Here is a 12,916-nt window from a genome sequence, read left to right as displayed (position 1 = left end):
AGAGCTTGTTGCAACAAGGTTGATCTCTTGTACTCTGCTGCCACCTGCTGGCAGTTTTTTTTTTTTTTTTAAATAACTACCATTGCTTTAAGCCACCTCTCCCTGTCAGAAGCTGCATCAAAGCCTTCTGCTCTTGAATTAAAAAAAAATAAAAAATGTGTAAACACGTGATTGGGAGTGAAGGACAAAATATAAAAACCGTGTTTACATGTTTTTGGGATTGAATGAGTTAAAACGGAAAAGAATGAAAGTGACGAAAACAAGCTTACCGGCTTGTCACGGCAGCAAAAACACAACGAGGACGCACAAGCGCAATCATCCTCACAGAATATTGTGTTCTATTGCTATCAAAACATGGAACCTACCAAAAGAAAGCTTCGAGTCCCTTCCTTGGTCAGGAAAAAAAAAAAAAAAAGTATATTTGTATCTGTTTCCGTTTTGCATCAATTAGCATTAGAAATTAGCCAAGTTTCATCAATATTACATTCCTGGTGAAAACACTGCCAAAACGAGCTTGTTGCAACAAGGGCCTGATTGACCTCTTATATTGTGCTGCCACCTGCTGGCCGTCTTTTTTTTTTTTCTAAATACCTACCATAGCTTTAAGCCACCTCTCCCTTTCAGAAGCTGTATCTTGCATTAAAAACAAAACCAAAAACGTGTAAACACGTTTTTGGGAGTGAAGGACAACATATAAAAAACGTGTTTACATGTTTTTGGGATCGGATGAGTTAAAACGGAAAAGAATGAAAGTGACGAAAACAAGTTTACCGGCTTGTCACTCTTGCATTAAAAACAAAACAAAAAACGTGTAAATACGTTTTTGTGAGTGAAGGACAAAATATAAAAAACGTGTTTACATGTTTTTGGGATCGAATGAGTTCAAACGGAGAAGAATGAAAGTGCCGAAAACAAGTTTACCGGCTTGTCACTCTTGCATTAAAAACAAAACCAAAAACGTGTAAACACGTTTTTGGGAGTGAAGGACAACATGTAAAAAACGTGTTTACATGTTTTTGGGATCGAATGAGTTAAAACGGAGAAGAATGAAAGTGCCGAAAACAAGCTTACCGGCAAAAACACAACGAGGACGCACACACACTCGTTTCCACGGCAACAGCATCTTTCCAGCACAGGCGAGACCCCCAAAAAAAGAAAGAAGAACGCATGCAAACAAGGCGACGGTCTGGGCCGCCACTCACGTTCTGCTTGCCCACGATGTTGTCGAAGGGCAGCTCGGGGCTCCACGACGCCTCGTTGAAGGTGGCGGCGCTGGCGCTGGCGCGGCGGTCGGCGGCGGCGCCGGCCGCCTCCTTCACGATGTCCTCGGGCAGGGCCAGCAGGCTGTCGTCCGGCTGCTTGATGAGGTACGTCTCGATGTTGTGGCGGCGCAGGAAGTCGTTGCGGTCCTTGCCGTGGCCCGCCTCCACCTCGTAGTCGCCGTTCAGGCAGTCCAGGGCCGCTTTGGAGATGTGGATGCGCCTGCGGAGGGCGCTCGCGTCACCATCGCTTGCTGGCTTGCTGGCTCATAACCGAAAACTCTTGATCAAATCAAAACGAATTTCTTCTTCATTTAAACTCTACTCGTCTTCCTGGTCCCCTTTCAGCTGACTCACACTAACCAATCAGAAGCTAGCAATTAGTCAGAATTGTGACTTTATTAGTGCTCATAAAGTCACAATTCGGACTTGAAAGTGAAAATTCTGAGAATAAAGTGAGAATCCTGCCAAACTTATTTTCTTCTTTTCACTGGCCTTAATTTTCCACTTTTCAAAGTGGAAAATTTGCTACTATATACTCGTAAATTTATGAGTTTTTCTTTCCCTCGTAATATTACACCCCCTCTAAAAAGAGGGGAATCGAGACTTTTCTGTTGCCAGTACCGATCTTTGAATTCGGTATGACGCGTTTTGTGGCGTTTACGGTTTTAATGTTATTCATTTTTTGCTCCATGCGGTCTTGCTCGTTTGAAAGCGCTTTAGAAAAAAAACGGCGTCGATCCCTCACCCCGGTATGCCTCCGGACTCGAGCTTGTTGGCGATGTCGACGTCCCAGGACCAGACGTCGAACTGCCACTTCCTGAGGCCCAGCACGCCGCACAGCACCGAGCCCGAGTGGATCCCGATGCGCATGTCGATGTCGTGTTTGGTGCGCGAGCGCACGTACCTGCCGGCAAACGCACACAAAAAACAAACAAACAATCGGACGACAGTAGGGATGTAACGATATCCAAACATCACGATACGGTAATTATCACGATATTAGGGCTGTTAAAAAAAAATCGATTCGGCAATATATCGCGATGCTACATCGCGCAATTCTCGAATCGATTCAATAGGCGGCAGAATCGATTTTTCAACTTCCATTTTTAATGGAAAAATATTCAACAAAACGTCTGACTTCGGGTTAGGATTCGCACCTTGAGCATGGAAGAATGTTATATGAACGGAACATTAAGCCTTAATATTTTATTTTAATGCTGTTCAAACATGAAACAGATTACAACCTCTATAAGATCAATAAATCATACATTTTCATATCAATCTTACACTCTACAAGCTTACTGATTAGTATTTTCTAAATTTGAATGAAAAAAAATCGCAACAATCGACTTATAAATTCGTATCGGGATTAATCGGTATCGAATCGAATCGTGACCTGTGAATCGTGATACGAATCCAATCGTCAGGTACGAGGCAATTCACACCCCTACACGATATTGTGGGGAGGATACAAAAAAATACACACAATATTGTAAAAAAGAAGCTCATATTAAAAAAAAAAAGCACAATATTGTGCTTTTGTACATAACAGCAAAGCATATAAAGCACCTACAATCTCTAATAACAATATCGAGGCACACATTGATCGCTTCACAAGCAAATTTGGTTCCCCTTCATCTGAATTAGCACAGATTTTAAACATAGAAGGCCAAAACATCCCTAATGAAAATTAAATTGCACTAATAAAATAGCCACTAGCTAGAACTGCACAAATGGAAATCAACCTGACTTTTTTTTTTTTTAAACAGATGTGTTCCTTTTAACTCATTCACTGCCAGCCCAGTAAAAATGGAACTTTGCCGTAGGGCTGCTCGATTATGGGAAAAATAATGATCAGATACTTACACATTCATTTTCTTCAACCTTTCCTTTTCTGATTTTTTTCCCCATTAATTGTCAGACTTTCTGCTACAATCATGAAATTATCGACGATTGTATAGACATATGATCGTTTTCGGACTCTCTCTCTCTCTTTTTTCTGCCTTTTTCAAAGAAGATTTCTGACATGTTTGGCAATTTTGTGGACACTTACCATTTGAGAGATTTCCTCTTTTGTTTTTGGACATTTCATTCATTCATTCATTCATTTTTTTTTTTAAAATCCATTTTCTGATTTATTTTATCTTTTTTTGGGGGGGGAATAGTTTATTTTAATTTTCTGCCTTTATTTTTTTTGAACATTTTCTGCCTTTTTTATTCAATTATCTGTTTTTTATTTTGTTTGTTTGTTTGTTTTTTGGCAATTTCACGGATATTTTATGATAAATTTCTGCTTTTCATCTTCCTTTTTGGATATTTTATGGTCATTTTTTTAAAACTTTATTCGTCTTTTTCTGACAACTTCAAAATCTGGTCTGACATTTTTTGAATATCTAATTCTTCTTTTTTATCTAAATCATTAATTCATTTGAAGAATATTTTATCTTAAAAAATACAACTAGCTATGTAAAAATATGTATGTATTTATGTATTTATTTATCGATCCACACGGAGCCACAGGAGAGGGAATAAAGAGCCGCAGGTTGCAGACCGCTGCTCGAAAAGAATCCCCTCCTCACCCTCTCGTTTTATTTGGTTTCCACGCCCGAGTTCCGTCGGTGTTTTCCCACCCTAATGATGCGAAAACAAAACACAGTTGGAACTCAGACGACTTGTTTGTCCATGTGAGTGGAAGATTTCCGAGTTCGCGTGCGGTCAAGTTTGCGATCATTCCTTGACAGAAAAACCGACGTCACATGTGATTTGGTGGTCGGCGTGCGAGGGGCTCACCTGATGGTTTTGATCATGCTGAGGCCCATCTCCACGCAGCAGTGGGCGTGGTCCTGCCGCGCCTCGGGAAGACCCGACACGCAGTAGTAACAGTCCCCCAGGATCTTGATGCGCAGGCAGTGATGCTCCTGCAAAGCACAGCGGGAGCCGCCTCAGCCTTCGCCGGCGGGCGCGTGCGGCAACGTACGGGTTCGGCGCCGGCCGCGCTCACGTGTGCCAGGCGGTCGAAGCGCGCGAAGAGCTCGTTCAGCATCCGCACCAGCTCCTGAGCCGACAGCGTCGTGGAAAGATTTGTGAAACCTTTCACGTCTGCGAAAAGAATGCTGGATAAAAAAAAAAAACAAACAACAGAAACGTCACTTTGGGGGTTCGCCATTACGAGCGTGCCGATATATATATCGAGATCGATCGAGAGAAATCGTGATGCTTTGTCTCGCGACGATTATCCATACGCCTGCACGAGTATCGCCGTATTTGTAGTTAACTCATTCACCATTTTCATGTTCTATTGCTATCAAAACATGGAACCTACCAAAAAAAAAGTGTCTCTTCTTTCATCAGGGAAAAAAAAGAAAAAAGAAAAAATTACAATATATATATATTTTTTTATCTGTTTATATGTTTTGTAGCAATTAGCATTAGAATTAGCCTGTTGAAAATACTGGTAAAAAGCGCTTGTTGCAACATGGACTTGGTTGATGTCTTATACTTTGCTGCCACCTGCTGGCCATTTTTTTTTCTTTTTTTCTTTTTATTGTAATAAGTACCATCGCTTTAAGCAACTGCTTCAGGTCAGAAACTGCATCAAAGCCTTCATACAAAAACTCTAGCATACAAAAACCTAAAAGACGTATAAATACGTTTTTGGGAGTGAATGAGTTAATTTACAGCCACTGTAACGGCTCCATTGTTCATGTCTTATTGAGCAATTACTGGGCGGGGCCACTTGGGGGATGCACTTCATAAAAGTGGCGGGGAAATGGACGCAAGTCTTCAGGCAAAGGAGACTCTTGAAATAGGCTCGAGGAGTTCTCCGTGACATCGCCGAGACTCGGGAATGTTGTGGAGATGACTTCAAAACCCTTCAACCACGAAACCAGGTGGCTTTTTCGAGTTTCCGAGTAGGCGAGAGGGTACGTGTCTCCACGAGGTTATTATCCGTGACATCTCTCAGACCTGATGAAGACCAAGGGGATTAAAGTCCCCGCTAATTGACGGAGATCTCTGCAAAGTCCCTATGTGAACTTTTCAAGTCTCCAGCAGGTCTCTCAGATCCTGTCCACAACTGGAGAGACGTCTCTGCAAGATCTTTGCGACATCTCCGAGAGAGTCTCTGCTGGAGACTTAAGTAGACGGAGGAGACGTCAACATGACTGACCAACTGAGAACTGGCCTGGCAAAAAGAAACCTTCACGAAGGTCCGGAGACCAATTTGCCTGGAGGTCGCCGGGACAAGACGTCTGCACGGTGACTTCTGGGCCAATTGGTGTCCACCTGTGGGTCTCCGTCAGTGATATAGGACAATTTAGGACCCTCACTGAGTCTGACCTGACATTCTCGTAGCGGTGGATGTAGATCCGGTGGAACTGATGTTGGAGGTTTTCATCCTCCACGTTGGTCATGTCGTTGATCATTTCCAGAACCACGAAGCGAGGTAGGACGGAGAGGACCAGACGCTCCTGAGGAGACAATGGAAACATTGCAGGTGATAAGCTGGGACAGAAACAACAGGATTCTCTTAAGAACAGCTACAAAAAGTTGACCAAAGTCCATGCTAGACCTGGATCTCAACTTTTATGTCATGAAAGACGATGCCGGATCTAAATTGGACTTTCTAATGGATTTGAATGCTTTAGTTTAGCTGATGCTGGACCTGAATCGGAACTTTACAGTCCAATTTGCAACCAGATTGAATCTGGAAGTCAATAATATCAGTCCAGTTTAAGACGATCCTGGATTTGGATTAGGATTTTTAGGGCCACTTTACAACAACATTGGATCTGGATTTGACTGGAGTGGATCTTTAAAGACCAGATCAAGACCACAATGGATCTGGACCTTACGACCACAATCCGATTTTCTTTTCAGTCTGGTTTACGACTTTGACCTGGATCAGGATTTCAACTTTTACACTGTTTACATTCAAAATAAATGTTGGTCAGAACAAGTAAACTGAGTTTAGGATTGTGTTTGAACTGGGTCTAAACTTTTGATCCCAATTTCACAACCACACTAGATCTGGATCTGACTGGTGCCGACTTTGAAGTCCACTTTTACAACCAGGTGTGATCTCGATTTGAAAGTTTCAGTCCAGTTCACAACTATGCTGGATATAGAGCTGAAATTTTAAACTCAGTTTACACCCACAGTAGTCCAGAACCTGAACAGATCAGCATCTGAACGTTTAAGTCCAGTTTACGGTCAAAATGGATCTGAATATGATCTCGTTTAGAATTTGGATCGGAAGCCCAGTTTCAAAACAAACTCAATTGAGGCATTTATTTTAAAATCCAGTTTATAACAAATGATTTAAATGGAACTGGATCGGAACTTCCTGTGTGGAATTTGCACGGTCTCCATGTGCCCGCGTGGGTTTTCTCCGTGTACTTCGGGTTCCGCCCACATTCCAAAATCGTGCGTGGTCGATTAATTGGATGCTGAAAATTGTCCTGAGGCGGTCGTTGTGATTGGCTGGCAAACCAGTTCTGGGTGTCCCCGCCTCTAGAACCTTCGAGCTGACCTCGTTGCTTAGCTCCCACTCCACCTCCTGGAGGGCAAGCCCCCCATAACAAATAAAGGGAGAGACCTTGATTTTTGTTAAAAAAGTGGAAAATGCGTCAAGTGTCACAAAAATCGTCCCGAGTAGGACCCGACATTGCTGCGACTCATTGAAAGCGTTCGGAGAGGCTAGCTACACAAAATGGAGGACAAAGTGCAAATGGAAGCCGAAGGTAATGTTGTTTTTGGTTGAAACAGTACGTCGTACGTCCAATTGTCAGGAATTATCATTCATGAAATCGTTTGTGTCCGGATAGACTCGTCTTGCTGTCTATCGAAGTCTTCAAGCTAGCTTAGCTCGCTAGCTGCTAACAAGCAGAGCGCACGTTTACAGCCATCATCGCACACCGATTTGTTTTCGAAAGTCACTTGAACGTGACGTCACACCGGAAAGTGTCGATGGACAGTTGAGATCGGCTCGACCGCCGCAAGCCTCGCGAGGACGAAAAAAAAACGGATGGATGGCGAGATGGATCTGGATTGGCTGGCAAGAAGTTGAGGCCACGTTGGACCCCGCCTACTGCCTGAAGCCAGCTGGGATGGGCTCCAGCAAACCCCCGCGAGCCTTGTGAGGAAAAGCGGCTAAGAAAATGGATGGATGGATGGATGGATGTCTAGATTTAGAATTTACATTCGATCTGGATCCTGAAGTCCACTTTGATGACTTGCGTGGATCTGAAACCGATTCCAGGCACGTCAATGAAAACAATGATGAAAAATGAATGAAAAATGATGGGCAGAAGTAAGGCTGCTCGATGATGGAAAAAAATAATAATCACGATTATTTTGGCAATAATTGAAATCACGATTATTCAAACGATTATTTATTTTTTTGTTACAAAACAAGAAAATGTTTAAGCATTTAAAAATATTAAGACCAAAAAAAAAATAAACACCATAATTATGGAAGTTGTACCAAAGTGATTTTATTTATTTATTTATTTATGTATTTATTTATGTTGGCAAAAACTTGAAGTTGGAGTGCAGCTCGTGCAGTAGGCTGATTTTTTATTTTTTTTTGGTACAAACAAGGAAATGTTTAAACGTAAACAAATACAAAAATATTAAGACAAATAAAATTCTTTGAAACACAATTATGCAATTTCTTTTTGGATGAACCGAAATTTAATAAATTAGTTATTTTAACATTTTTTTTTAAGTAGAAATGTATAAATGTAAACAACTCAAAAATTAGTTTCAATATATTTATTTATTTTTTCACGATTATTCAGATTTTGTCATTGTGGAGCATAATAATTGAAATTGTAATTGAATTTCGATGAATTGCTCAGCCCTGAAGTGACTTTCATCTCCTGCACAACACGCGTCAATCTCTGATCCGTGATTGGCTCTTCATGGAGCCACGCCCCCTCTTTCCATTCCAGCCGTGGCCGAGCTCGTCACGCCTTCCAGGAAAGCAGATGCTGGGAAAAGATTTCTGCGCGTAAACAAACGGCGATCGATCGATCGCTCGCTCCCTCGAGTGTTTGTTTGTTTGCGTGCGTGTGACAGCGGACGGACGGCGGCCGCGTTTGTCGGGCGAGTCGCAAACGCCGTCAACGCAAATCCATCAATCGCCGCTCGCGTCAAACGTGTCGAGCGGACGGAAAGTGAACCGCACAAAAATAATTGTCACAAACGTGCGTGATATAAACCGATTTGTTTTGTTTTTTTCGAAGCCAATACCGATAAATTGGATGTTCAGCAGATAATAAAATTAAAAAATAATTCAATCAATCAATAAATAAGGTTATTACACCAGAGATTGAATTAATAATAATAATAATAATAATAATAATAATAATAATAATAAATGAAAAATAAAAATTCAATCAATCAATAAATAAGGTGATTACACCAGAGATTGAATTAATAATAATAATAATAATAATAATAATAAATGAAAAATAAAAATTCAATCAATCAATAAATAAGGTGATTACACCAGAGATTGAATTAATAATAATAATAATAATAATAAATGAAAAATAAAAATTCAATCAATCAATAAATAAGGTTATTACACCAGAGACTGAATTAATAATAATAATAATAATAATAATAATAATAATAAAATAAAAAATAAAAATTCAGTCAATCAATAAATAAGGTTATTACACCAGAGATTGAATTAATAATAATAATAATAACAATTATTATAATAATAATAATAATAATAAGTAGAAGAAGAAGAAAATGAAAAATACAAATTCAATCAATCAATATATAAGGTGATTACACCAGAGATTGAATTAATAATAATAATAATAATAATAATAATAATAATAATAATAATAATAAAATAAAAAATTAAAATTCAGTCAATCAATAAATAAGGTTATTACACCAGAGATTGAATTAATAATAATAATAATAACAATTATTATAATAATAATAATAATAATAAGTAGAAGAAGAAGAAAATGAAAAATACAAATTCAATCAATCAATATATAAGGTGATTACACCAGAGATTGAATTAATAATAATAATAATAATAATAATAATAATAATAAATGAAAAATAAAAATTCAATCAATCAATAAATAAGGTTATTACACCAGAGACTGAATTACGTATAAATATGTTCTATTTAAAATATCCTTCCCAAAGACGTATTTATACGTTTTTATGTTTTATTTTTTTATGCTAGGGCATACAGAAGGCTTTGATGCAGCCTCTGAACTGAAGAGAATACTTTGAAACAATGGTAATTACCAAAAGGGCCAGCGGGTGGCAGCAGAGTATAAGAGATCAACCAGGGCCATGTTGAAAAAAAAAAGCTCAAATATTCGCAGTTCTAATTTATATGTGTGAATAATAATGAAACTTAGCCATATGCTAATGCTAATTGCTGCAAAACGGAAGCAGACACAAATATACTTTTTATTTTCCCGATGAAAGAAGAGACTCAAATCTTTCTTTTGGTAGGTTCCATTGTTTTGATAGCAATAGAATCCAATATTTTGTGGGTCTTGCAAAATCAGTCCAAATCTAGTAAAACAGTGAAAGGTGGTTTGCTTCAGTGAAAACGGTTGGGAGTGAAACACTTAAACAAATAAAGAATCGACAACTTTGTTGAAAAATTGTAACAAAAAATTTGACGGACTTTCCATGGTGATCAGCATGTGTTAAGCTAAATTCAAAACGAATTAAAATGGAAAATTTCAACTGAATTTCTTAATTGTCGGGAGTTCCCAGCGTCAGCGTCATTTTTTTAAAATATATATAACGTAGAAATTGTATCTCATGTATCTCATTTGGGGATTTCGTCAAGTTTCGCAAAAAGCTTTCAAAATATCGTCTCAGGCGGTAAAAAAAAAACATCAAACAAATCCCGCCGAAAACCTTCAATTCGGCTAAATGTGCCGATTCGTGAAAAGGTCGATGATGGCGATATTTGGCGTTCTGGCCCGGCCGATAATCGGCCCGACCCGAGCAGACTTTTCCCCGTGGAGGAGCTGACCTGTCTCTGATTCTCCGTCTCCAGACGCAAGCGTGCCTCGATGCATCGGCGCGTTTCCAGGAAGGCCTGCCGCTGGGCGCGGTCCGACAGGTAGCTGATGAAGATCCCCGCCGTGTTCATGCACATGAACAGAACCGTCTGGGCCGCCACCTGCAAACACGGTTAGCAGAACGTTTGCCATTTGGTCAACTGCCGCTGATTGCTTACGTCGTGAAAATATTGCGATATTAAAACTGCCGCGATATATCCTCATCCTCATGTCATGATATTAAAATTGAAACATCTGTTAAAAAAAAAACAGTCCATTTGTGCGGTTCTAGCACCCCCTGGTGGCTAGTTTGTTTTTTTTAGTGCAGTTTAATTTTTACAAGGCATGGTCTATGTTTAAAATTGGCACTAATAGTCAGATGAAGGCGAACGTAAAATTTTGACAAACCCCCAAAAAGTTTGAACTCACACTCTAAGGGCGGAACAAAAAACCGGCTTGAAGCGAATGTAAAGGTTCCGAGTACATCAAACTGCACATTTTTCATTTGTCAAAATGTACTACTGGCATCGGCAGTCGGTATCGGTGAGTACTGAGGGTCTGAAAAAAAAGTGGTATCGAACATCCCTAATAAAAACGATTAAAAAAAAAAAGTATAAATACGTCTTTGGGACACTTAATACATTTAAAATAGAACGTATTTACACGTTTTTGGGAGCAAACGAGTAAGCACGAAGAACCAAGTTGCTAATTTTGGATCTGTCATCATGTAACCAAAACAGAACAGCGAGTTTGTCTTTTTTCTTTTCGGCGTGTTTACTTTGACGTCTTGCTAGCAAAGCTGATTTGAAGTCTTTAGCTTGTTTGTTCAACATGTGATGGCCAGCAGGTCACATGACGCACCTCCCATGTTGGAGGGCAGAGATGATGTAACACCATCAAACAGACACTGGAACACGCACGCAAACGCGCACACACGCGCGCACGCCCCCCCCGAGGGTAATTAGCATGGTGGACGAGCGCCGGCAGGTTTTTTCTCTGCTTTTGATGTCAAAGGTCGTCCAGGACGCTCATGTTGGCCCACAAGAGGCGTCTGGCGGTTACGCACACCAAATGACTCATCGTAAAAGTTGTGCGCCGACGCCGACGCGAGAAATGCTTGTTTAGTTCACAACGCGCTGGATTGTCATTCTGGTCAAAGGTCAAAGTCAGAAAGCGAGAGATTGTGGGTGTGGCCCCCACCCAGGGGGGTGCGAGGCTCCATCAAGGGGGGCGCGTTTGAACATGCTTTTTTATTTGTTATTTTTTTGTATTATTTGTTTTTATGTCCCAGAATAAAGTGCAATTGCACCTCCACGACATTAGGGGGCAGCGGCGCTCTCATTGTTGGTAGAGTGTGCGCAGGGAGCATTCGCTCGGTGGTGTCGGGTTTTGTTTGCAATGAGCATGCGCACTTTGCACGCAGCAAAAAAAATAAAAAATCAGCACGAATTATTTTCTATTTTTGTTTTGCAGGTTAAAGTTGTTGTTTTTTTTTTTAATATTGTGCTCCTGAGTTAATGCTGGTGATCAGTTTGAATGCATTATTATTTCTTGATTTTATGTCATTTCATTTTTCCATATCATGTGGTTAGCCAAAAAATGTTTATAGTTGAATTCACTCGCCGCCATTTTCGCATTTCGCAATCCCGTTCATTCCCTCCCGGCTGTTTTACTGGATTTGGACTGATTTTGCAAGGCCCACAGAATATTCTATTGCTATGGAACCTACCAAAAAGAAAGATGAAAGTCTCTTCTTTCGTCAGGAAAAAAAAAAAAAAAAGTACGTTTCTATCTGTTTCCGTTTTGCAGCAATTAGCATTAGAAGAGAGCCAAGTTTCATCAGTTTTCACAAATCGATTTCAAATTGTAAGTAATTGAGCTTTTTTTTTGTTTTCTCGATGGCCCTGGTGGTCTCCTTTGCTCTGCTGCCACCCGCTGGCCGTTTGTGTAATAACTACCATTGCTTCAACTGTTTTCTGCAGTTGAGAGGCTGCATCAAAGCCTTCTGTATGCTCGAGCATAAAAAATTAAAAAAAACGTATAAATACGTCTTTTTTTATGCTCGAGCATACAGAAGGCTTTGATGCAGCCTCTGAACTGAAGAGAATGCTTGAAGCAATGGTAGTTATTACAAAAACGGCCATCAGGTGGCAGCAGAGTATAAGAGATCAACCATGTTGCAACAAGCTCTTTTTGCCATCGTTTTCACCAGCAATGTGGAAATTGATGAAACTTAGCTATATTCTAATCTTAATTGCTGCAAAATGCAAACATGAAATGATGAAAGAAGAGACTCTCATCTTTTTTTTGGTAGGGTCCATGTTTGTGTAGCACCACAATATTGTGTGGGCCTTGCAAAATCAGTCCAAATCCAGTCAAACAGGCGGTTGGCTTCACTCAAAATGGCTGCCAGTCAATGAGTTAAGGATTATTGCTATTCACTGTTTTTAGGAGGTTGCTTTTTTTTTTTGTACACAACAACCCAATTGTTGAGTTTAGTCAAAAAATAAATAAAAATAAATTGTGGCAGTACTTTTGTCCAAAAATAATTGAATTTTTCAGGTTGTTTTGTGGCTTATTATGAGGTTGAAC

At 39.9% G+C, this 12,916-nt stretch overlaps 1 protein-coding gene across 4 annotated transcripts in view; it reads right to left on the bottom strand.

Moving 5' to 3' along the window:
* adcy8 (adenylate cyclase 8 (brain)) overlaps positions 1-12,916 on the bottom strand; it is a 57,170-nt gene that overhangs the window by 22,551 nt on the left and 21,703 nt on the right. For 3 of the 4 annotated variants that reach the window (XM_077505552.1, XM_077505544.1, XM_077505568.1), the window contains exons 2-7: positions 10,297-10,446; positions 5,601-5,731; positions 4,264-4,375; positions 4,053-4,180; positions 2,008-2,166; positions 1,203-1,482 (exon numbers count right to left, since the gene is read on the bottom strand). In XM_077505552.1, coding sequence (XP_077361678.1) covers positions 1,203-1,482; positions 2,008-2,166; positions 4,053-4,180; positions 4,264-4,375; positions 5,601-5,731; positions 10,297-10,446 — 960 coding nt within the window. Of the gene's footprint in view, positions 1-365; positions 390-1,202; positions 1,483-2,007; positions 2,167-4,052; positions 4,181-4,263; positions 4,376-5,600; positions 5,732-10,296; positions 10,447-12,916 lie in introns of all 4 variants that reach the window. The other variant, XM_077505559.1, reaches the window with a different exon arrangement.

The sequence above is a fragment of the Festucalex cinctus genome, chromosome 1, assembly GCF_051991245.1.
Source record: "Festucalex cinctus isolate MCC-2025b chromosome 1, RoL_Fcin_1.0, whole genome shotgun sequence".
NCBI lineage: Eukaryota > Metazoa > Chordata > Actinopteri > Syngnathiformes > Syngnathidae > Festucalex > Festucalex cinctus.
Note: the sequence above shows the minus strand (reverse complement) of the source record. Positions and strands in the feature narration are given on the sequence as shown.